A 24050-nucleotide genomic window follows, 5' to 3' on the forward strand; every position below is an offset into this window, starting at 1 on the left:
CAGCACCTCCAATCCCATTGATTTTTGCTCAAATAAACTCTTAAAATCATTCCTATGCCTCAGTTTATCTTATAACAGCCCCAGCCGAGGTCAGGGAGGGCAGCCAACTCCGTCCCCACACGCCTGTGGGCTCCTCTTCTCACCAGGCCTCAGGAACCTCCATGTCTTCTGGAATATTCCATCTTAAATGAGCAAAGGTAGCGTGGGTGTGTGTGGGGGGACTGAAGGATACACATGGATGTGACATTGAACATTTATGTGACACGCAAATCACTTCCCCTTCTTATTTTAACGTTGCAAAGAAATGCATGATCACGCTGTTTGTAACGTACACACTGCACGTGCAGCTTCCCCTCTGAAGAGTCTGTTGGCTCCACCCTGGGGACAGGACATCTCCGCTCCGGGGGGCCAGGCCTCTGGGACAGTTCTGGCCCCTGGCTACCCAGGGTGAGCCCTGCCTCACCTTGAAAACAACCAGAAATACGCACACACCGTAAACATTCCCCGTGCTCCCTTGCTGTGCAAGCTCCCCTCTCCAGAGGATGTTTTCTTTTTTTTTCCTTTTTTCTGGGTTTAGTCCCTTCTGTTTTGTCCACACACATTCGCACGGTCATTCTATGGGTCTGGAATTGCCTCGTCAGCAGCGACATTTCCCTGGGCTGCTCCCCGTGACAGAGGAGGGTCCGTCTGTCTCACCGCTGCCTCCGCTCCTGCCTTCCACCCTTCCCCCCATCTTCTCTTGGCTCTGTTATTATTTTTAGTTGTTCTGATGGTTTCCTCTGTGACCTGAAAAGGCTCGCTAGCGGCTCTATTTATGGAAATATCGACTTTAGCCACTGTCAACTGATCCCCTTCCAAGTGAGAGGAGGAATTAGCACGCTCTCCGGAGTTACTGCTCAATGTTCCTATGTATTTTTTCCAGTTATATATATATATATATATATATATATATATATATATATATATATATATATATATATATATATATATATACATACACACACACACATGTCCATGAACAAGCGCAGAGGTCTGCTGGGTGGTGCCAAGTGAACATCACTGCATTGGGCACTTAAAAGTTTGTGAAGAGGACAAACCTCATAAGAAGTGTTCTTGCCTGACCAGGAGGTGGCACAGTGAATAGGGCGTTGGACTAGGATGCGGAGGACCCAGGTTCGAAACCCTGAAGTCGCTGGCTTGAGTGTGGGCTATCTAGCTTGAGCATGGGATCATAGACATGACCCCATAGTTGCTGGCTTGAGCCCAAGGTCACTGGCTTGAGCAAGGGGCCACTCACTCTGCTGTAGCCCCCCTGATCAAGGCACATATGAGAAAGCAATCAGGCCCTGGCCGGTTGGCTCAGTGGTAGAGCGTCGGCCTGGCGTGCAGGAGTCCCGGGTTCAATTCCCGGCCAGGGCACACAGGAGAAGCGCCTATCTGCTTCTCCACCCCTCCTCCTCTCCTTCCTCTCTGTCTCTTTCTTCCCCTCCCGCAGCCAAGGCTCCATTGGAGCAAAGTTGGCCGGGGTACTGGGGATGGCTCTATGGCCTCTGCCTCAGGCGCTAGAATGGCTCTGGTTGCAACAGAGCAACACCTCAGATGGGCAGAGCATCGCCCTCTGGTGGGCATGCTGGGTGGATCCCGGTCGGGCACATGCGGGAGTCTGTCTGACTGCCTCCCTGTTTTTAACTTCAGAAAAATACAAAAATCGGCCCTGGCCGGTTGGCTCAGTGGTAGAGCGTCGGCCTGGCGTGCGGAAGTCCCGGGTTCGATTCCTGGCCAGGGCACACAGGAGAAGCGCCCATCAGCTTCTCCACCCCTCCCCCTCTCCTTCCTCTCTGTCTCTCTCTTCCCCTCCCGCAGCCAAGTCTCCATTGGAGCAAAAGATGGCCCGGGCGCTGGGGATGGCTCCTTGGCCTCTGCCTCAGGCACTAGAATGGCTCTGGTCGCGACAGAGCAATGCCCCGGATGGGCAGAGCATCGCCCCCTGGTGGGCATGCTGGGTGGATCCCGGTTGGGCGCATGCGGGAGTCTGTCTGACTGCCTCCCCGTTTCCAGCTTCAGAAAAATACAAAAAAAAAAAAAAAAAGAAATGAAAAATACAAAAATAATTAAATAAATTAATAAAAGAAAGCAATCAATGAACAACTAAGGTACTGCAATGAAGAATTGATGCTTCTCATCTCTCTCTCTTCCTATCTGTCTGTCCCTATCTGTCCCTCTCTCTGATTCTCTCTGTCTCTGTTAAAAAAAAGAAAGTGTTCTTACCACAACAAAACAATATAATAAAAATATAAAATGTTGAATTGCAAAAACAAAAAAAAAAGGGCGGGGGGGAAGACAGTTGCATGGTGCCCTCCGTGTCTCCCCCATGGCAAAAGGCCTTTTACGATGTCCACATTTAGCTCTATCACCGGTGGCAGGTTTGTCTATAGGTTGACTGCGACATGAGACTCAAGGCCACACGCACCACACCATAGCACATGGCCCTCACGGCGTCGCTGTGGAATCTTACCAATGAAACCCATGCCGCTTGGTGAGGAATTTTCAAACAATTGCTTTTCCTGGCGCTGTACCCACTTCCCAAAACCATACACATTTTGAGTTGCTTTAGGTTTGAGTCTTGGCTTTCTGTGTAGCATTTTGGGGCAAACTCAAAGGGTGATGATATTTAGGCAACATGCATCTTTAGCCATATAAACCCCTAAGACCTCTGCAGAGGGGGAAACTGAGGCAAGGGGAGCTCAGGTGATATGCTCAGGGTCACACGGTTTGCAAGCACCAGAACCAGCATCCACTCACTGGACACATGGTGCCCAGGGACCAGCCTTGCAGCTGTTCAGCTGCCCACTGCGAGCTCCGGGCATGAGGAGCAGGGTCTGGCTCCCAGATAAGGACACTTGTCACCGCAGGGCTGGGACGAAAGTGCAGCCAGCAGGGACCTGGGCACACAAGCTGAGGAGGCATTCTTCCTGGGCCCTCAGGGTCCCCGGGGTCACATCTCCCAGAGCCCGCCATGCCCTTGCTTCTTGCACACCGTTTGCCCAGTGCCTTCCTAAATCTCTGCCCATGTCGGCCCTGGATGACCACACTCTGTGACGTGCGTGCCGTCTGAGCCCTCTGGTGAAGCACATTTTCACAGAACATTCCAGCAGGGCCACGTGCAAAGCACGCTTTCTGAGCTGTGAGGCATCTGGAAACACCTTGCATGTTAGATTTTTATGTCTGATTTCCGGGCTGTGCCCTGGTGCCCTCATGGCCCTGCAACATGGCTGACCCTGCAGGAGTAGTCCCCATGACAGCCTGCAAGGGTCCCTGATCGTCCTCGGGAGCCGGGAAGATCTGGAACAGCTCCATGATTACAAACCCATGTATGCAGTTTCACTTTTAAGGGAAGTCCTGATGGGATCAGGAGCGTTCCTGTCTTCCCGCACAAAGAACTTCTGCTGATGAGGCCCATGACTTCACCACTGCAGCCACCCCTGCAGGTGAGCTCTGTCCCCATGTCACCCACACTCTACCAGGGATGGGGACAGGGCCTGTGATCTAATTATCAGGACCCTGAAAGGGTGAAATCCGGCTCTGCAGACAGCTTGCTGAACTGCCCTCTCCCGGGGTCCCCCGTGTGCAACCTCATTTGGAAATAGGGTCTTTGCAGATGTAATTAGCTACGCTGAGGTCATCCTGAATGGGGGTATGTCCTGATTCAGTGACAGGGCTCTTTATAAGGAGAAAAGATTTGGGACGCAGCCATGTGAAGACAGAGGCAGAGATGGGAGGGATGTGGCCACCAGCTAGGGACGCCTAGGGTCACCAGAAGCTGGAAGGGTCAGGAAGGCCCTGCCCTGAAGCCTCCAGGGGGATCCCGGCCCTGAGACAACTGGGACTCAGAAGTCTGGCTTCTGGAACCAAAGAGAATGAATGTCCCTTGTTTCTGCTGTAAGTTTGTGGTGCTTTGTTAGCGTGACCCTGGGGAATCAAGGTCATAGGCCAGCTGCACACCCTGCCCACTTGGCTGTGACTTGCACCCAGTGGACTCTGAGAACAAACAGGCTGGCATGGACTGCCCGTCGCACGCACGGGAGTATGCACGAGGTTGTCCTTCCTCCGAAGGCCCCGGGGTTGTTTCCCTGTTTGGAATCCCCAGCTCCCTTATTTCCATCCTTGAATAAGACGTGATTTTGAGAACAATGGGGAATTTGCATGTATTAGCTCAGCTTTCTAAACAGTCTTGTCTGACAACTTTTCCAACCAACCAACAAAAGCCAACATCCTCCTCTACCCATTATTCCGGAACATGTGGAGGTCACAGCTGGGCATGGCAGCTGACGTTTATTACGGTGACTGTGCCCAGTGCTGGACATTGCGTAGGAAACCCCCTTGGGTGTCTCGATCCCCCCATTCCACAGAGGAGAGACTGTGGAGGCTTGCCGTAGGCACAACCCAGACTCTGAGCCACATAACATCTCAAAGAAGAATTCAGAGGGGCCAACAAAAGTCACCAACTTTCTGTTTAGACCAGCGAGGACATTAACAAACTGACTACCTACTGTTATGACCACTGGGAAGAAGGACTGCTGTCCAATCAGCATCTCTGGATACACCTGGATTTGTGAGGGACGGGCTACCAAGTGCACCACGTGCTACCCAAGCAGATAAAGGGGGGTCTCCTGTTCACAGCCGTCCCATTGCCAGCCCTGGCCCCTCACATTGGGGTTTGAGGCAAGGATGGTGGTACAAATGTCCATAGGCAGCATGGGCGTGAGGACCGACCAGGTGACCAGGGAGGAGTCTGGCTGTGTCACAACATCTAGATAAACACAAGCCCTGGCTTGGGGCATCTGGGGACCTATATTGATGCTCAGGGTGGGGGAGCCTCTCTCAGAAAAGTGGGCGGCCAGGTGGTACTCAGGGGCCTTCCTCGGCTCAGCGGGAACCCCGTGATGACCGCTGCCCGGCAAACCTGGACACGGCACTGCCCTTCGAGAGGAGTCAGGTCACCAAGCGCTGGGGCTCAATTCTGAAGACAGAGGGTCTGCATTTTTGTTCCTGTTTAAAATGATCGTCCCAAGTATCTCCTGGGTTATCACGTGGGATCAGATAATGATTATGACTAATAGATACCTTTTAAACCACCAGGCGATATTCTACCAAACGAATATGCAAACATTTGCTTAACAGTTCCTAGCTGCTTATCTTTATGGATCTTGGTGCCAAATTACTTTCCAGAAGGTTTAGATTAACTTTAGATGCTGCCAGCAATGTACGCTTTCAGTCCCTTAATTAGAGAGTGCATATGTTCTGATCGAAAGGTCATAAATGCTTATTTGTAGAACACACTGAAAACACACACACACATGTACACATACACACACAGGGTTTCTCAGGGCCCAACTCCACAGAGAAAATAAATATCAATACTTTAGTGTACCACATTATTTTTATATGATTACACACAATGGTTTCCACCAAGTTCAATAATTCGTATGTGGTAGCACCCTCGTGTTCTGTTCCCATCAGTATACCGTGAGCATTTTCCTACGTCACTAAAAATCCTGCACCAATGTCGCTTTTCATGGCGGCAAACATAAAACATCACCTTGTGGCTGTACCTTTTATTCTTTTATCCATCCCTCAAAAACGTCTGGGTGTCTGGGACATCTCCTAAATGCCAGGGACTGGGTGGGCACCCAGGGGGCCTGGCACAGTGCCTGCCTTCCAGGGGCTCAGACTCAGGCAGGAGACAATCCCACCAAGAGGCAGACATGGGACTGGATCAGTGATGTGCACGGGGACTGTGGGAACCAGTGCCGGGCACCTGACTCCACACAGGGTGGGGGGTGTGAAGATTCCTGGAGCTTCCAGGGGACCTGGCTTTCAGCCTGTAGGAAACAGGGGCCCCCTGGAGGGTCGGGCACAGTAACCATCTGTGGAGGGGGACTGGGGGCCTGAGAATGGAGCCCAGGGACCTGTGCTGATGTGATGATCTTGGGGTGATGTTCAGGTGGGACAGGAGGAGGGCAAGATGGCCTGTGAACATCAATGAATTGGTACCTCCCCTTCCGGCCCAGGTGGGTGACCTACTCAGGTAGCCATCCTGGCCCAGCTGGGTTACTTGCTCAGGTGTGCACTATCCCAGCCCAGGTGGGTAGGAGCTGGGCTGGCTAAGGCAGAGCAGGCCCCACCTGCTGGGCAGGTAGGTAGCTCTCCAAAGGTCCAGATCACTGGGAGTCCAGGTGGAGGAGGCAGTGGTGGGTTGCAGGCTGTCAAGATCAGGACAGAAAGAAAGGTGTGGGGGGACATGGACACATCTCTGTGGCCCTCTCCAAACCCCAAGTCCCTCATGCCCACCAGGGTCCCCACTTCTTCCAGAACATTCTCTGCTCACGTGCTCCTGCTCAGAGCCCAAGGCCACACCTGCGGGGACAGGCGTACGGTCTCAGGGGCAGGGATGTGACTTTGGAGCGCAGAGCGGCTTCAGACAAAGGGTCAGGCGGAGCGAGAGTCCCCTCTGTCCACTCACCACTGTCGTCATTACTGGACGAGACTGGGCACTGAAGCGAAGGCCACCTGACACCCACAGCACAAGTCCGCATTCGTGGAACAGTTTGAAGTTCTATAGCCTGAGGGGAGTGTGCTTCCTAATGACGGTAGATCACTGGGGAGACCCCTCAACCAGGAGAGGGCGGTGGGGAACGGGCGTGAGATACTACGCACACACTCGAGTCTGGCGCAGAGTCCGGACTCAGAGCTGTGACAAGTGGTTAAGACCCACATCCCAGACACTTCCTCTTGGTGCGCCCTGAGGAAAACATCATGGGTGTTTACGACAAATTGAGACCATCACTGGCACACATGTGGGGACGATGGAGTGGAGGGGACTATGGCTCTCGAGCTGCCACCGCCACCCCCAACCCCCAGCAGGAGCCACGGGTCCAAAGACAGCAGATCTTCTAGACTTTCCAGAGAGACAGCCACACAGATTCACACCCCTCATACCAGCAACTCATTCATATTTTAGAAAACATAGCATTGCATTAACTGACAAAACAGGGTCAGTTGTTTAGCTGGGACAGGTGTGGCCAGGTGCACATGGCTCCCGGATGTCAAATTCTCGCTTGTCCCCGGAACCTGTGAACATGTCACCTTAAAGGGTGCAAGAGACTTTGCGGGTGGGATTAAGTGAAGAGCCCTGAGATGGGGAGAGCTCCCTGGGTTATCTGGGAGGGCCCCAAGTGCCATTGCAAGTATCCTTAAAAGACACAGAAGAGGAGGCCTGTGACATGGAGGCAGAGGTGACAGTGGCGAGGACACACACACAGAAAGGAACACCTGGGCCCCCAGAAGCCGTTGGCTGGTTTGTTTCTGCCTTTTCCCTGCAGTCCTCCCGCTTCCTTCTGCCTGGAACTAAGACGTAGTGCCGGGGCTGCAGCAGCCATACTGCAACCATGAGGCTGAGCGCCACACAGTAGGACGGGAGGAGCCGGAATATCAATGGGATGGGGCCCTTGAGGATATCCAGCAGCCCTCTGAAGTTCATGCTTCAGGAGAAAAACAAGCCACAAGGCAGGCAGGCCATGTCAGTCAGGAATTGTCAGGGATTATGAATTCTCACCCAAGAAGCAAGGGGGTAAATGTTAGGGACAAGAGGGCACCATGACAAGGAAGGCCAGGCTGCTATCCGCCCCCCCAGCCAGTGCCCCCGCCCCCAGGAGCCCTGCATGCTGCCTCTGCCCTCGGGAGCATCATCTCACACTTGGCCAGCCCACTCCTTTCAGGATACCCGGGACATGTGGGCGGCTGTGATTTCTCAACTTGGAAGGAAGTGTAGTTTCTAAGCTCCCACCTTCTCCTTGAGTCACTGAGTTCCATCTGTCACCGCGACTTTAGCCAACACTCTGAGAGAGGAGGCCACCCAAACGGAGAGGCTGCCGGTCACCAGCTCATCCGAGAGGAAGAAGCAGCGTGAAGGTGCCTTTGGGAAGGGGGTGCCATCCCCACCAGCAAAGATACGGCCTGGCTTACAGCTCAGTGCTGGGACAGCCCTGGGGACACACAGCCGGCTGGCCAGCTGCTGGAAGCTCACAGCAGGGGACTCAGTGTCAATAGGGTCCCCAGGAGGGAAGGCCAGGCTAGTTCAACAAACCACAACCCTAAAAACCTCTTTAAGAAAGTTAGATTTAAAGCAACAGTCATAGCATCAATTTCTATAAAGCAGTGTATTATCTGGCAAGAAATTACTAAGCTGAAATGAAGAAAGATGGGAAGCGAGGAGGTGAGTCCTTAATTTGCTTTTCTCCTGGGGCAGGGTGCTGAGGGTGGGGGTGGGGGCCCAGGGTGAGTGTAAATATTGCAAGCCTGACATTTCAAAGAGGATGCAAAGAGGAAGAAGTCAGAGGGCTACCAGACCCTGCAGGAGGCATGCTGCCCTGGCCCAGCCTGGGTGACCCTAGAACCTCAATGAGGGATGGGAGGGAGGGGCCTCACGAACAGAGCCTCCCAGGAGCAGCTCTTGTCCACACAGGTCTCCAAGGGCGCCGCACCTATGGGGGAATGGATGAGACTAACGGAGACAGAGACAGACTTCAGACAGGTGCTGCCATGGCCAGAGGGTCCTCCTGCTGCCCTCGGAGAAGAGAGACCATCCGCCTCCCAATCCTGAGGTCACCTAGCGAGCGAGACTCCTGGGTTTGCAACGGAAGAGCCACCTGTCACCTGCTGCGCCTTCATGGGCCTGTGACCTTGGCGGACGACTCCATGGAGTGTGTAGGATGGAGAGAGGGGGTGGAAATGGCCGTGAGCAGAGCCTCCCGCCATCTCCAGGCTCCTCTCTCTTCTCCCTATAAAAAAAAACCTCGGCCAATTGAATCTGCCCAGCTATTAATTTTGATGATTACGAAGTGGAGATAAAAAAAGGAGAGACTCGGGTTGCCTTGGTCTTTGAAGATAATCTTTCTCTCTCTTTCCCCCGGCTTCAGCCTTATCCGCTCTCTCCAAATACAACAGCTAATTTCATTACAGACAGGTCTTTTAAGATTCCCTGGGGACCCAAACTAATAACATATTGTCAATAGTGGAGAGACGGACTACCCTCCTGAAACTATGGAGCCATGAATATTTTGCAGGACACAGCGCTACCTGTAAAATATATTCTCACTGAGACTAATACAGTGTTTGATAAATCTTCATCTGTAATACTTGTGTCCAACTAATATGAATATTTATGGGGCCAGAGCCCAGAGATAAGGAATGTCTGGAAATATCTGGCAAAATAAATGTCCTGGGTCTTCCTCTCTAAGGCAAGTGAAGGGTGCGGAATGTCACGCGGACAGCTCCTATCAATGACAAGGGCCAACCTGCCCCAGACTGGGGCCTCGTTCCTGCTGAGGAACAGGTATGGGGGCATTCAGGTGTCCTGCCACCTCAGTGGCCACCTCGCTCTGACTGACCCAGGCCTCTGATGGTGGACAACTCGGTTCTTCTGGGCTCGGTTCTCTGCTCAGAGCCCCACATAGAATCTCCCAGGAGACACTCGTCCCGTGGACCCAGCCCTGCTCTGAGGTCACTGATAGGAGGGGACCTGGGACCTCACACACTGGGGGCAGGAGTGGAGATGCAGGCTCAGCCCTGGGAGGAGACAGCCTGGGTGGCCCAGAGAGAGAGGCCAGCTCTGTCCCAGAGCTGAGGTTGGGAGAGAAGAGGGAACCCGGTCCTCCCTGGTCACTGGGCACCCGGGCAGGGGCTGCCTGACTCCTAGTTCACAGCAGGTGTTCCCCTGGGTGCTCATGGAGGAAGGAATGGATAAATGAGTGAACAGACAATGGCTGGTTCCCAGTGTGAAGAGACAGAACCAGAGCCGTGGGAGCCACCCCTGAGCTCTGTGCAGACCAGGAATGCTGGACCAGCACAGAGGACATGCTGACCTGGAACATACAGAGTGTCCCACAGCATAGCATCCTGGCTCCATCCACTCGGGCCACCTAACAAGCACCACCCATGGGGAAAGGGTGTTAGTCAACAACAGACATTTATTTCCCATGGTTCCAGAGGCTGGATGTCCAGATCAGGGCCTTGCAGATGGCCGCCCCTAACACTTATCAGTGTCCTCTCATCTGCGGTTTGCTTACTGCAGTAGGCAGAGTAACGGCCCCAGAGATGTTCACGTCCGTCCCCGGAGCCCGGGTCTGTGTTTGGTCACATGACAAAGAGAATAAAGGCCAATAATCAACAGACTTTGAGGTGGGAACTGAGCATAGGTCATCCAACGGGACCCAACATAAACAGAAGGGTCTTTAAAAATGGAGCAGGGATGGTGGGGAGGCAACAACAGAGGAGATGGAGGGAGAAGAACGGCACAGAGATGCTAGGCTGCTGGAGGACCAAATGCCCCTGACACAGCATCTCAAAATCGGGAAAAGGCAGGGCCCTGGCCAGTTGGCTCAGGAGTAGAGTGTTGGCCCAGTGTGTGGAAGTCCCAGGTTCAATTCCCAGCCAGGGCACACTGGAGAAGCGCCCATCTGCTTCTCCATCCTTCCCCCTCTCCTTTCTCTCTGTCTCTCTCTTCCCCTCCCGCAGCCAAGGCTCCACTGGAGCAAAGTTGGCCCGGGCACTGAGGACGGCTCCATGGCTCCCGCCTCAGGCACTAGAATAGCTCCAGTCGCAACAGAGCAACACCCCAGATGGGCAGAGCATTGCCCCCTGGTGGGCATGCCGGGTGGATCCCGGTCAGGCTCATGTAGGAGTCTGTCTGCCTCCCTGCTTCTAACTTCAGATAAATTAAAAAACAAAATAAAATAAAACAAAACAAAAAAACAGGAAAAGGCGGGAACCTGGGTTCTCCCTGGAGCCTCTGGAAAAAACTAGCCCCAAGGACACTGCAATTTCAGCCAGAGAGACAGCATCGGACTCTGACTCCCAGAGTCACCAGAAAAAGGCGTTCACCCTGCACGCTGGCTGGGTGCTGCAGCCCATGACCATGGCACCAGCAAGAACCAGCGTCCCCGCGAATCCTGTCATCTCGTGAGCAGCGCGATTACGTTCACTGCAGTGCAGAAGGGTTACACACAGACACCTGAAACGTGCCACAGTTTGGGGACCTTGTGCTGAGATGTCTTCTGGGTTTGTTTGTTTGTTTGTTTGTTGTTTAATACAAACCCGCCATTGCCTGAATTTCTTTCTGTCCACCTCTGAGAGGTCCTGTCTAGGCAATTCCATCCTCTCACAGTTAGGACAACCCTTTGTCCCAGCTGAAACCACCCCATCTCTGTCCCCCCAACCACATGAGCCCTGCATTCAGCCAAGGCCTGCAGCCTTCTGTACAAAGCAGGGGTCCCCAAACTTTTTACACAGGGGGCCAGTTCACTGTCCCTCAGACCATTGGAGGGCCGGACTATAAAAAAAACTATGAACAAATCCCTATGCACACTGCACATATCTTATTTTAAAGTAAAAAAACAAAACGGGAACAAATATAACATTTAAAATAAAGAACAAGTAAATTTAAATCAACAAACTGACCAGTATTTCAATGGGAACTATGCTCCTCTCACTGACCACCAATGAAAGAGGTGCCCCTTCCGGAAGTGCGGTGGGGGCTGGATAAATGGCCTCAGGGGGCCGCATGTGGCCCGCGGGCCGTAGTTTGGGGACCCCTGGTACAAAGGGTCCTCTAGACTGTTTCTAGAATATGAGGCATCCAGACATTCCCAAGGATGGCTTCAGGGTTTGCATGGTGGGCAGTGGCCTCTGGGGCAGTGAGAGCCACCCTGCTAGCCTGTGCTGCCCCTTGGAGCAGAGATCTGGGAAGCATTGCCCACATTTGCCTCGCAGCTATCAGACCTGGGGAGCAAGCTCCGAGACCGGGCTTTCACACCTGGCTTCCACGGGAGACAACCAGCCCATAAGTAACTTTTAAGCAACCTGGAAAACGAGCTTCTCCTCTTGGTGAATAGCAATTGGATGAGGGATGGGGGATCAGACTCATGTTCTATCGGCACCAGCAGTCCCCACGCTAAGTGGTTGGTAAGATCGTCCCACCCTCTGCCTGCCTAAGCAGAGTCCCCTGAGAAAAACACCTGAGTCACCATGGCGTCCCCAAAGGCCTGGCCCTCCTGTCCCTCCTCAAGCACCCGGCCACGTGCCCTCCAAGGGTAGTCATGCTTCTAGAGAAGTCAGCCGAGCTGGGCCTGAGACTTGGCCCCCGTCCTGGAATGCCTTATGTGGGACATTGGGTACAGGAATGTACCAGGACTTATTTTTATTGAGTTTCCAGCCCACGAAGGATAAACTGTCCTTTCGGAAGAGAGCGCCCGCCCGGCCTCTGGGATATGCAGATGGCTGAGCTGAATAGTTAATGCAGCATCACTTAGCCCTGCACGCTCTCCAGAATCGGGATCACCGCCCGCATGAATTATTCCTGGAAGCACCGCGGCTGCATTTGCAGACACAAGTCTCGAGTCTCAGGGTGAAGCCAGCCCCGGCAAGGGCCGCTCACCAGGAAATATGTGAGGGGTGCTTATCGCAGGGTGAAGGGCCGTCGCATCTCGCCAGCCCCCAAACACCAAGGTCCCAGGCTGCGCCAAGCTACCTCACATCCGGGAAGGGGCCACGACTGCTTGACTCACCCACCAGTGGCTTGGATGGGGTCAGAGCCAGCGCAGCAGGTGGAAGAGAGAGAAAAAAAGCAAAACTAAAAAGCTCTTAATCTTCTGAGAGTGAGTGATATATAATTACAAGCTATTCCAAGTGCAAGTGCGTGCACAACATGGACCCAGAGGAGTGGGGGGGGGGCAGGGGGGACAAGGGCTCTGGTTAACCCCCGCCCGCAACCTTCCTGGGTCGGGGGTTATGCTGGAGGTAGGGCTCCTGTTGGGAGCACTAACTATGTTTCCACTTTTCTAGTAAATCGACAACGGTGGGGAAAATTTGGCACTGATACCGGGTGAACAGCCAACCAATTAACGACCCCAGGTGGGGCGGGGGGGACGGCCAGCCCATTAAACGGTGCTGCCCTTGTTGAAGAGAGACCTGCCAGGGTCCAGGACTGAATCACCCACGGCGGTGTTTTTCTGGCCACAGCGAGGTTGACTGCTGGGCTCAGCAATGCAGGACACGGTAGCTCATAAAGCAGATTCCGGGATGATGAAGATTGATGAACTCAAGTTGCAAAGGCCCCCTGGGACCAGAGGGAAGCCACTTCTGGAGTTCAAACCCACAAATGAATAGAGAAGTTCCCGGGTGGGACGCAGTCCCTCCGAGGGGAATGTCTGAGGGCGTTTCTGGTGTGGACCCTCACACGGAGAAGACGTGCGTGGAAACCCTCTTACACGTCCGTGGCACTCTCTCTGGGGCAGGGGCTGGGTGGGTGCACCGTGGGGGCCAGGAGGTTCCAGTGGGGCAGCCAGGTCCTCCCAGGCCCTCAGAATCCTTCAACGCTATCCTCAGAAGCCCCATCACCGTGCCTCCTCCAAGACTCGCTTCTGCAGGTTTCTGAGCTCTGGTTTACCTATTTTTATCATTTGCATGACATTGGCAAGGTGTCCACCTTGTGCTGGTGGTTGAAACGCACACTGCCTTGCCCTCCTATGGCAGAGGGACCCCAGAGCCAGGGGGCTGTAAATGGATGGAGGGAACACAGGCTCTCTGCCTACACTGATGGCCAGGTAGGAACCTGTGGACAGACTCCCAGGCTCAGGTTTTCAGCCGCGATACCTGCCCGTCAATAAAGCAAACGTCGGGGGGAGTTGGAAGAGACAGCTGCACAGCTGGACCCTATTCCCACGGCCACCAGCAGGTCCAACGCAAGCACTGGGTAGTGAGCTGGCCCCCACTCTGCTCCACCTCTCCCGTGTGCATCCTCTCTGTTCAGCTCCGCTGGGTTTCTACTATAAAACCTCTCTGTGCTTGGACGATGGGCACAATTGTGGCTTCCTGGTCACAAACTCGGGGTGCCACAGCCTCGGGGACATGTACCCCTCAGAAAGCTGACCACCCCCTCCCACCGTGCCACCTCCAATCCCCGTGGTACCGTCCCCACGGGACACTGCTCTGGGTGGGGATCCCGGTGGGACCAGTATGTTGGACAGGATTTAGGGAAGGAAACAATCACAGTGTTAAATAACATTGACTCACACTGTGACATGCGTTCCCTGTTAAATTGTCTCATCTCCTGGTCCCTTCAAGGAGAAAGTCTCGGATTCCTGCTTAGCCACCCCCACCCCCGCTTGAAAATCTCCCTTTTAACAAAGAAACGGCCAGCTCAGTCCAGAGCCGCCAGTGATGAGAGTGACCCAATGGAACTGAATGGCACGCATTGTTTTGTTTTCATTGTTCACTGGTGTAATCCCCTCCTGCCTACGGGGAAGGTGGTCATCGGCATTCGTCTTTTGAATTCATTTTAAGCGAAAACAATAAATTGTTTAGAGAAAGATCTACTCAGTCACTCAGTCAACAAATATTTACAGAGCACCAACTCTAGGCAGGTACCACCCTGGACCTCAGACAGAGGAGCTGTGAATAAAACCAACGCCCCACCCTCAGATGAACAACACAACGGGTGTCCTGCACAACTACGGAGAAGATGGTGCCTGCGCCCCAGATGTCTCCAGACTGAACATGACTGGATAGACTATGTTATCAAACTTCGTTATTTTCACTTAAGCCTTTCGTGACTGCAGACATGTGGCTCGTTCTGAAGCTCGCATAGCCGTCACCTGTTCTCTGAACAACCTCCGACAGGTCATGACGTCTGGCTGGCTCTCGGCTACTCCGTCTGTACCATGACCCACAGCTTTGACCTCTGACAGTAACGTGTGCCAACCAGAGGGGTTCCATGGGCCAACCAGAGGGGACAGATATGTGTGTGTGCTCTGAATTTTAGAATGCCCTCCCTCGGAAACCATAAAATCCGCCCAAACAGAAACCCCACCATCCTTTCTCCCGGCTTCATTTCAGAGTGGCTGCTCCTAAGGGGTCATGAGAATGAGGCCGGAGGTGAATGGGCTGCCAGGTGGGCACAGGCTGTCCTCTCTGAGCTGAGGACGGCCGGGCCGTCCTGCGTGTCAGGCCCTGTTACCAAGGGAAGGCCTCTATCTATTCAAAGCCTCCACCAGGTCAAGGCCTCCACCCTCATGCTTTAAACTTAAAGGGGCTTACTCCTGAAAGAGAAAAGCCCCAGCCAGTTAGCTCAGTGAGTTACGAGCATTGTCCTGAAACAACAAGGTTGCAGGTTTGATCCGAGGTCAGGGCAGAAATGGGAAGCAACCAAAAAATGCAGGACTGAATGGAACAACAAATGAATGCTTCCTTCCCCCCTCCCTTCTCTCTCCCTCTTCTTTCTGTCTCTTAAAAAAAAAAAATCAATCAATAAGTAAAAAAATTAAGCCCTGGCCAGACAGATTGCTCAATTGGTTGGAGCATCATCCCGAAGAGCAGAGGTTGTGGGTTCGATCCCTGGTCCAGGCACATACAGGAACAGCTCGATGTTTCTGTCTCTCCATCTCTCTCTCCCTGCCTCTCTCCCAAATAAATAAATAAATAATACTGAAAGAGAGAGAAGTAAACCTTAAAAGCCACCAGAGCACAAGAGACGCCTCCCCCCCCCCCCGGCTTCCGCCCAATCCTTAGGGGTTTGGACTTTTTCTAAAAGGCAGAAGGGCTTGAACACACAGACAAGTGAGGGGGATGCGTGCCTCCCCTTTCTTCTTCTCATTGAGCTTACAAGACTCGCAGATTTTGTGTTCATAAGACTTGAGCCAGTTTTACACTCAGAACCATGATGTTGTACTTCATGGACAACTTAAAGATATTCAGAAGGATGATTTTTGTCTATGAATGTTTACTCCTGCCCAGAGCACCCGATGCGAATCACGCACCCAGAGGATGCGCCCACACCGCGTCTCTGTGAAGAGTGTTTTCCCACGGGGTGCTGTGCACATCCATCTACACGCAGCACAGAACAGGTCTGTGCTGAGGTCACTAGACATCCAAGTAAAAGTCATGGGCCAGCTAAAGAAGGAATCGGGGAACCATACTCCCCACCTATGCCTTCAAGCCAGGAGAGGTTTCCAGGACGCAGCCTAGGCAGGGGAAATATAAGTGATAAATCAATTTTGTTTTGGATTTCGCCTTCTCTTTCCTAAACTCAGCTGAATTAGTATCGGGTGTAAACTTCTGGGAATCAATTTCATGTTTCTTGGATTTAAAATAGGACAGGTGACATTGGAAAGATCAGGACCTGCCGCCTCCAGGAAGGCTTCCCTGTGCTGTTCTTCCATCAACTTCACACAGGGAACCTGTGCTTGTTTGGGGGGGGGGGGGTGCTAAACACTGTTTTCAAAGGGCTCCTTCTGAACAGAGGTGAGCCTCACTCCGACAGTGTTCCCTTCTCAGGGGCCAGCCTGGGCTGTTACACTGAGGCTCTCAGGTTATTCCCAGGAGCAGATACTGAGTGACTCCCATGTGAGACACAGTGCTATATACACAGCCTGAGAGGGTGCAAGATTGATTCACCAAGTAAGTGGGGTCAGGGGAGACAGAGGGACAGACACAGATAATCTGAGAGTCAGAGGAACACTGACAAAGATGAGGAGCAGGCAGAGAAAGGGGTGGGAAAGAAAGGAGGAAGGAGACAGGGATGTTGAGGAGGAGGAAGGGATGTGGTGGCTGGAAGGAAGAGAGAAGATTTTTTAAAAGATAAAAAGGGTTGGGAGGAAGGAAGAGAAAGAGGGTTGCAGGGAAAGCCTAGGAGTTAGGAGAGGCTGGGTGGGCCATGGGGTGACATCCACTGTCCCAAAACACTTCATCACCTCAGGTCAGTGTCGGGAAAGTCAACGGAAGGTCCTGCTTCTCCCACCACTGGGAGTCCTGGCTGTTCTCACCTTGAAGGGCGAGGTGGGAACGGCCCAGTGCTGAGCTGGCCGCCACAATGTTACACAACGAGACGTGCTGCAATGTTTTTATATAACCCTCCAGCTCTCCCATAAAACCGACCATAACACCCTGGCAAACACACTCCAATAAAGCCGTGTGCTACTCGGGGGCACCCAGCCTTCCGGAGATGAATCACCGGGCCAGAGTGGCCAAGCAGCAGCTGAACTGAACTTTTCTCCCCTTGTGGTGTGGGCTCAGCTGAGTAGGAAAGACCAGAAAAGTCAGGGGGCCCTTCCAAAACACCTCAGGAGCAAAACCAGGAGTCCTGGGGGGGGGAGTGCCCAGGTGGTCAGGAGGGTTCTCTGCTCTCCCCCAGAGGGCGAGGCTGCCGACAGTTCCCACACCTTGGGGAGCCACCATGACTCCAGGGTTAGAGGTGAAGCTCAGAGGTAGGCTGAGCGTCCTGCAGGAATGCCCCACATGACCCTGCATCAGGCAGGGCAGCCTGAAGACCGACCCAGACTCCTCTCAGGGAAGCCTATTCCTGACCCTTCTTGAGGTTGTGCTGGGGCTGCCAGCGCAAAAATCAGAGGGGAAAGCCTGCAGACATTCCTCCTCCTTCCAGAACCCAGCACTGCACCCTAAGTGGAAATGTGCTCAGTCCCACCAACTGTGGCCATGGGCCCTAACCCTCATGACCAACGTTGACCCTTGGGGATGACCCACAGCTGTTCCAACCGGAACAAGGAGCCCCCACCAGCAACTGGGTTTCCCACAGATACTTCCATGGGTCCAGGCCCCCAGGTCCCGAGGTCCAGGGACCACCTATGCAATTAACACCTGCAAGGTCCCTGAGAGGCCCTTGATAATTTATCCACCTGTCACTGGCTCACAGACTCATATTTGACCCCCAACACTTTCTGGAGCAAGCCCTTGGCATCCCCAGGACAGGCAGCTGGAGGAGTCCAGTGGTCAGGGAGGCCCATTTCTCCACCAGCATGAAAGAATGCCAGACAATCAACCTCTGAAGGACAGCATTACCCTCCCATGCCTGAGCTCTGACCCATCAGCATCTGAAGCACAGTGTGCCCCGTACTCTTACACCTCGGCACTACTCGGTCCTCACACTGGTCCTACAGCCTCCTTAGAAGTTCTCTCAAGTCCTCTCAGGGAATAAGTTGGAGTCATTGTGTGTTTGGTGAGGGGTGGTCTCAAGTGTCCACTGGAAGACTGAGTGGGCCAGTGGCCATCCAGAACAACACCCTCCAAGAACTCTTCTCTTTCCATCTGCCTCCCAAATCACAAAAGTTCCATCCCAGCCTTCCGGCCATTGGGCCCCTGAGGTCAGTGCAAGTTCCAGCAGCTGGAACACGGAGTGCAGTGTCCCAGCCCCACTTCGTGACAATCCTCCTCCTGCCACCCCCTGAGTCCCATCAGGACCTGCTGGCTCACCATTCAGCTGGTTGTAGACCACCTCCTCCAAGTGGTCAAGGCGCTGCAGGATGGCCTCGCGGTCCACTAGCCCACCGGCCTTGGGCAGCCGGCTGCGCACGCGGCGGTCAGCGCTGCGCACGATCTGCACCAGCCCCTCGGAGCGGTCCTGCAGGCGGCAGTACACGGAGAAGAGGATGATGCCCACGAACACCAGAATGTTGACCGTCAGCAAAGTTTTGATCTTCCTGGCCACCGCCATGAACACGGATGGAAGCTGTGGGCTGCCTCACCCACGGGGCACCTGGTGGGCCCGGCCGCTAGAGACTGCCCAGCCCGCCGCTTCGGGGACCATGAGCCACCCGGCTCGTCGCGGGGCCACGGGGGCTGTGGGAGGGGGCTGGTGGGGGGAAGGGGACTGCGGGTTGGGGGAGGGGCTGTGCTCTTTGGGGGGGGGCTCCGGGCTGGGGTTGCGGGCTAGGAGAAGGGGCTGCGGGCTGGGGTCGTGGGTTTGGGGAGGGGGCTGTAGGCTAGGGAGGAGAATGCGGGCCGGGGGTTGCGGGAGGCGGCTGTAGATGAGGGACGAAGGCCGGGGCTCCGTGCCAGGGGCCGCGCGCGGGGCTGTGGCTGTGGGGAGGGGCCGCGCGCTCGGGCGCGGAGCCGGGAGCTGTCCCTTCAGCACCACCGCGCCCGCTCAGCGCGTCCTGCAGTCGCCCTGGGTCCCCGCGCGCAGGGGCTGCCCGGGGCCGCGGGCGCAGGGCTCAGCCCGCATCCTCCGCAGAGGGGCGCGGCCCCGTCTCGTCTCGGGGGGACTGCAGGGCGGGCTTGGGGACCAGGGAGGCGAAAGCAGCGCTGGCCGGGCGGGCGCTCCGGCTGGCGGCGTGCGGCTGCTGCCCGCCCCGCAGTCACGGCGCCGGTGCGGAGTGACGCGGCCTCCCTGCTCATCAGCATGCACGCGGCGGCCCCGCGCCCTCCCCCCCCACACCCGCACCCCGCACCCGCACCCGGTCGGGACCGCCCCACCGAGCCCACCCCACCCGTCCCATGAGGCGGGGTCCGCGTGCTCCCGGTGCCCTAGCCTGGCGGCCGGGCGGGGCCGAACCAAGCGCTCTGGGGACCCAGACCAAGGGCATCCCGGCCGGTCGGGCGCGGTGGGGGCGGAGCCAGCGAGCCCTCCCTCCCCGCGTTCCCTCCCCAGACTCGGAATAAACTCAAACTTGACTCCAATCAAACTTGACCCTGGTCAAGGCTGCGTTGTCCTCGTGACTGGCGGTGGGGGTGGGGGCTCTTTGTAGAGAGGAGGGCAGATGGCAGGGTCAGAGCCACCTTGGTGGTCTCCCCGCTTCCCTAAGCCTCCCTCCTCTCCCCCATCTCTGGGGCTGAGGGCTGAGAAGGGTTGAATTCAAGGACAGGTGGACTGGGCTTGACACTTGATGGGACCTAGGAGCATCACCAGGACAGAGGTCACACACCTTGGGCATAGGGTTCTCCAGGTCTGGGTCCCCTCTACTCCCTGGTCCAGCACTTTCTCCACACCCACGCGTCTTGGTTCTTGACCTCAGACAGGTCAGCCTGTCCTGTGCCTCTGGCTAGATCTGGCGAGAGCTACATGACCCATTGCTCCTCTTCCCTATTGAAACTTTCTTTTCTTTCTCAGGACATTTTGTCTCAAAATATTCAGAGGACCCATCACCAAGAAGGACCCAGCCACTCGTAAGTGAGGTCCGTTGTCCACAGTGAGGGTACCCTATAAAACACTCCTCCTGAGAAGAGCCTGGGGTGTCTGCTTTTCACAATCACTCCGGAGCAGCCTCACGGTGCAGCAAGTTTGATAAACCCTGGTCCGTTCTTGAAAAATAGCCATTGCTGTGTCCCTTCCGGGGAAGTATGGCATTTTTTAATTATTATTTATAAAAGGCCAAGGTGTAAGGCATCGCTTTTGGAATGATAATACAAACAGTTCACATTTACGCAGAGGTAAGATGTTGCCAGGCATTGTGCTAGGTCTGTAATGAACCCTCATGGTGATGGTGTTGTGGTACAAGCTGGCATCATCTAATCTTACAGAGGAGGAAACTGAGGCAGCAAGAGGGTGCATGCTTTGGTCAAGGTCACATTAATGGCAAAGCCTGAATCTGGGACTCAAGCTTAGACCATTTGGTTCAAGAATATAATTTCTTAGTTACTGTCTCTCAAGGAAAAGCACTTTTCATTATATGTTTAGTGAAAGTGATATTAAAGTAGTTTTGCCGGAGAAAACATTATTTGTTCCTATAACTACATTGCACTGCATTCTAAGATTCAATAGGAATGATACATCCCAAAGAGCATCGGTCTTTGGCCAAAATACCAATTCAAATAGGAGCATGTTGACTTGGGAAAACTGGAGGGGGGGTACACTGCAAAGAGGGAATGTACCTCATAGTCCAGAAAACTGGTTTTCACTTTGGTTTTTAAAACAGACCAAGGGCTGAACTGTAAGCTGAGCTACAATGACGGGGACCTGAGGCGGTGTCTGTGACAAAGCTCTGGCCTCTGTGGGCTCCCTCAGGGGGCTGGCCCCTCAGCAGCATGAACATGCTGGGGTCCAGGGGCTGGCTCGTCTACACAGGAGAAGCCCTGGCTAGTGTGGCAGATGCCACGTGGGATGGTGTTGGCAGTCCCTGGGGGTCACAATCTTGAGAAGGGCAAGCACTTGCTGAGGAGTGGAGCAGCAGAAATATGACCAGGTTATGGGAAATGCTAGGTTCTTGAATGTCACAAAGTCAAGCTTTGCTAAAGGTTAGCCTGGATGCTGTCTGAGCAGAACAGAACCCTCTGTGCTGGACCTCTTGTCCTTTCCTTGCACCACAGATGGAAACACAAGAGTCACTATGGGTCTCCTCCTGCCTCCTGGAAAGGAGGCATTTCTTGTTCAGAATTCAACCCAGGCACGTGGCAAACCATGTTTTACACTCGAAAGGGATCAGTCAGTGTAGGCCCATGGCTCAAACAAGGCAGGGTTATTTCCTACATGTGCTACACATTCACGGGGTCTAGCGGGATCTTCTGCGGACCAGTTACTTCGGGACCCAGTCATCAGAGGTCAGCCGATGGTTGTGCCGAGGAGAGAGGACAGCGCAGAAGGGTGAGTACTGGCCATTAGATACTCAGCCTAGAACTGATATTTGCTGTCTCCATGCATCACTGACCAGCCAGAGGTCTTGTGGGTGCCCCAGCACAAACAAGGCCATAGGAAGTGGAATTCTGCTGTGCCCTTGAAAGAGGGAGAAGCGGAGATCGTCCGGTGAACAGAGTTCGTGATCCACACAGCAACTTTCCAGAAAAATCAGGATTTTGTTCCAAACTCACACCACACTCCCAAACACCAGGCTCCTAGGGTACTATGCACGGTCACTGTTCGGTTAGAATGTAATACAACCACTTTACAGAAGAGACGGCTGGAGCAAAAAGTGACGGCGTGATGAATTTTGGTTTAGACCAAACTCATTGATGAGGTTAGATCCCGGACATCAGCGTCATGTTCCTGAGCCAAGATCTTCTGAGAATTGACACTTGTGCTTCCAAATGGTGGCAGCGTCCTCCCTCCTGTCCACTCTCAGCCAAAGGAGGCAGGAGGCAGGCAGACGGTGTGCTGGCCAAGTTCTCACTGAGTCATGGACCTCCAAACGCCGAGCTGCAGAAGTGCATCAACACCTCCAGTTCTTGCCCAGAGACAAAGTGGGGGCTAATGGCACCCCCAGAATCCCAACTCTGACTCTGCCTTCCCCTGACTCCAATTAAGGTTGCTGGCTCTGAGTCTAAGCAGCTTTAAAGAGTCAACAGAGACGTCTATGGAATCTGTTCATTCGCCACGATCCTGCTCTCGGATATCCCAGTGTGACAGCTGGCGGGCCCATACCCTAGTAACTCCGCAGATGGGCACATCGGTCCCTGGGCAGGTCATGGTCCGCAGTGTACTCAGGAGCTGGGAGAGGCAGAGAGGCCCCTGATCTGCCAGCTAAGCCACCTCCACCTCCTTCAGGAAGAGGTAATAGGTTCCAATGAGCCAGGAGAGGGGAGCGAGGGAGTGTGTGTGTATGAGACAGAGACAGAGAGAAAGATAGAGACAGAAATAGAGAGAGGGAATTTGGTGGGGAGTTGGCTAGGCATGTTCACCAAAATGGAAAACTTTCTATGTCATTTTCTGCTATCTTTTCTCTTATAACATTCTAAAAGGGTAATAGAATTTAAGAGTTTCCCCACTGACTGCAGCTACCCATTGGGTCCTGGGGCTCACCCAGCATTATATGACACTATGTCACAGTGTCTTCCCAGTCCCAGCAGTAATGGTCAGGAGGTCCAAGTGCCTGTCCTTAGCTGGTCTCTCATGCAGAACAAAAACCCCACCTAGGAGGGCCTTTTCGTTTATTTACCAAGTACTTACGAACATGTACCAAGCACCAGACGCTGCTCTAATTCTTTTACAAAATGTGTTCATTTAACTTTCATTTCAATCCTCAGAGGCAGAGAGAGCATCATTATACCTTTTTTCAGATGAAGAAACAGAAGCACAGAGAGGTTTAGTAACTTGCCTGAAGTTACACAGATATTAGAGACAGAGCTGGATTCAACCTGGGCCATCTGCCTCCAGAGTCTGAGCTGTGTCTGCTGTCACTGAACCACCTGAAACACATCCTTTCTTTCGCCGCACTGAAGAATGGCCGTTCCTGTTTCCCGTGGGCCCATAATGTGACTCGAGCCTTCATCACAGATGCCAGCACCGCCAAATAGCAGCTTAAAACAACAGCGTCCAGGCCCTGGCCGGTTGGCTCAGCGGTAGAGCGTCGGCCTGGCGTGTGGGGGACCCGGGTTCGATTCCCGGCCAGGGCACATAGGAGAAGCGCCCATTTGCTTCTCCACCCCCCCCCTCCTTCCTCTCTGTCTCTCTCTTCCCCTCCCGCAGCCAAGGCTCCATTGGAGCAAAGATGGCCCAGGCGCTGGGGATGGCTCCTTGGCCTCTGCCCCAGGCGCTAAAGTGGAGGGGCAGAGCATCGCCCCCTGGTGGGCAGAGCGTTGCCCCTGGTGGGCGTGCCGGGTGGATCCCGGTCGGGCGCATGCGGGAGTCTGTCTGAATGTCTCTCCCCGTTTCCAGCTTCAGAAAAAAAAAAAGAATAAAAGGAAAAAAAAAAAAAAGAATAGCTTTAAAACAACAGCGTCCAGTCACTTAGCATGTGGACAGGACCAGCTCATCTTTGCTCCCTAACTCCTGGAGCCCAAGCAGCAGAGTGAAGAGATTCCAAAGTTGGATGCTGGGAGGTATCACTCACTCTGACCTGTCTGTAGTTGCGGCCAGCAGTTGGCCGGGGCCTGAGCTGGGCTGTCAGACACCCGCGCCAGCCGCCCACCCACATCAAGCTCTCCAACCACACTGGCCTCTCCGTGTGGTCTGAGCTCCCTCACAACAGGGCTGCCAGTTCTGAGACCCAGCCTTCTGAGAGAGCCAGTCGTCTCTTGTGATCCAGCCTCAGAAGTCACGGAGTCACTTCCACCTCAGATTCAGGAGAGGGACACAGCTGACATCTCCTCCTGATCTAGGGCCCTCATCCCTGCCAGGTCTGATGAAATGACCCCCACTCCCTGCCCCGCTGTCAGAGGATGTGGACCTTCCAGTTACGGCAAGCCATATGGAAGACCAGTCCTGGTGCAGCCTGGGACCTTGTGTGCCCACAGATTCCTGATTGTACTTAAGCTTAACCACTGTGCCACCC

At 54.1% G+C, this 24050-nt stretch overlaps 1 protein-coding gene across 1 annotated transcript in view; it reads right to left on the bottom strand.

Moving 5' to 3' along the window:
• GALNT9 (polypeptide N-acetylgalactosaminyltransferase 9) overlaps nucleotides 1–18718 on the bottom strand; it is a 47990-nt gene extending 29272 nt beyond the window's left edge. Inside the window, exon 1 of the mRNA XM_066365992.1 lies at nucleotides 18322–18718. Coding sequence (XP_066222089.1) covers nucleotides 18322–18562 — 241 coding nt within the window. The 5' untranslated portion in view covers nucleotides 18563–18718. The remainder of the gene's footprint in view (nucleotides 1–18321) is intronic.
• Nucleotides 18719–24050: the final 5332 nt, after the last annotated feature.

Source organism: Saccopteryx leptura, chromosome 2 (assembly GCF_036850995.1).
Source record: "Saccopteryx leptura isolate mSacLep1 chromosome 2, mSacLep1_pri_phased_curated, whole genome shotgun sequence".
NCBI lineage: Eukaryota > Metazoa > Chordata > Mammalia > Chiroptera > Emballonuridae > Saccopteryx > Saccopteryx leptura.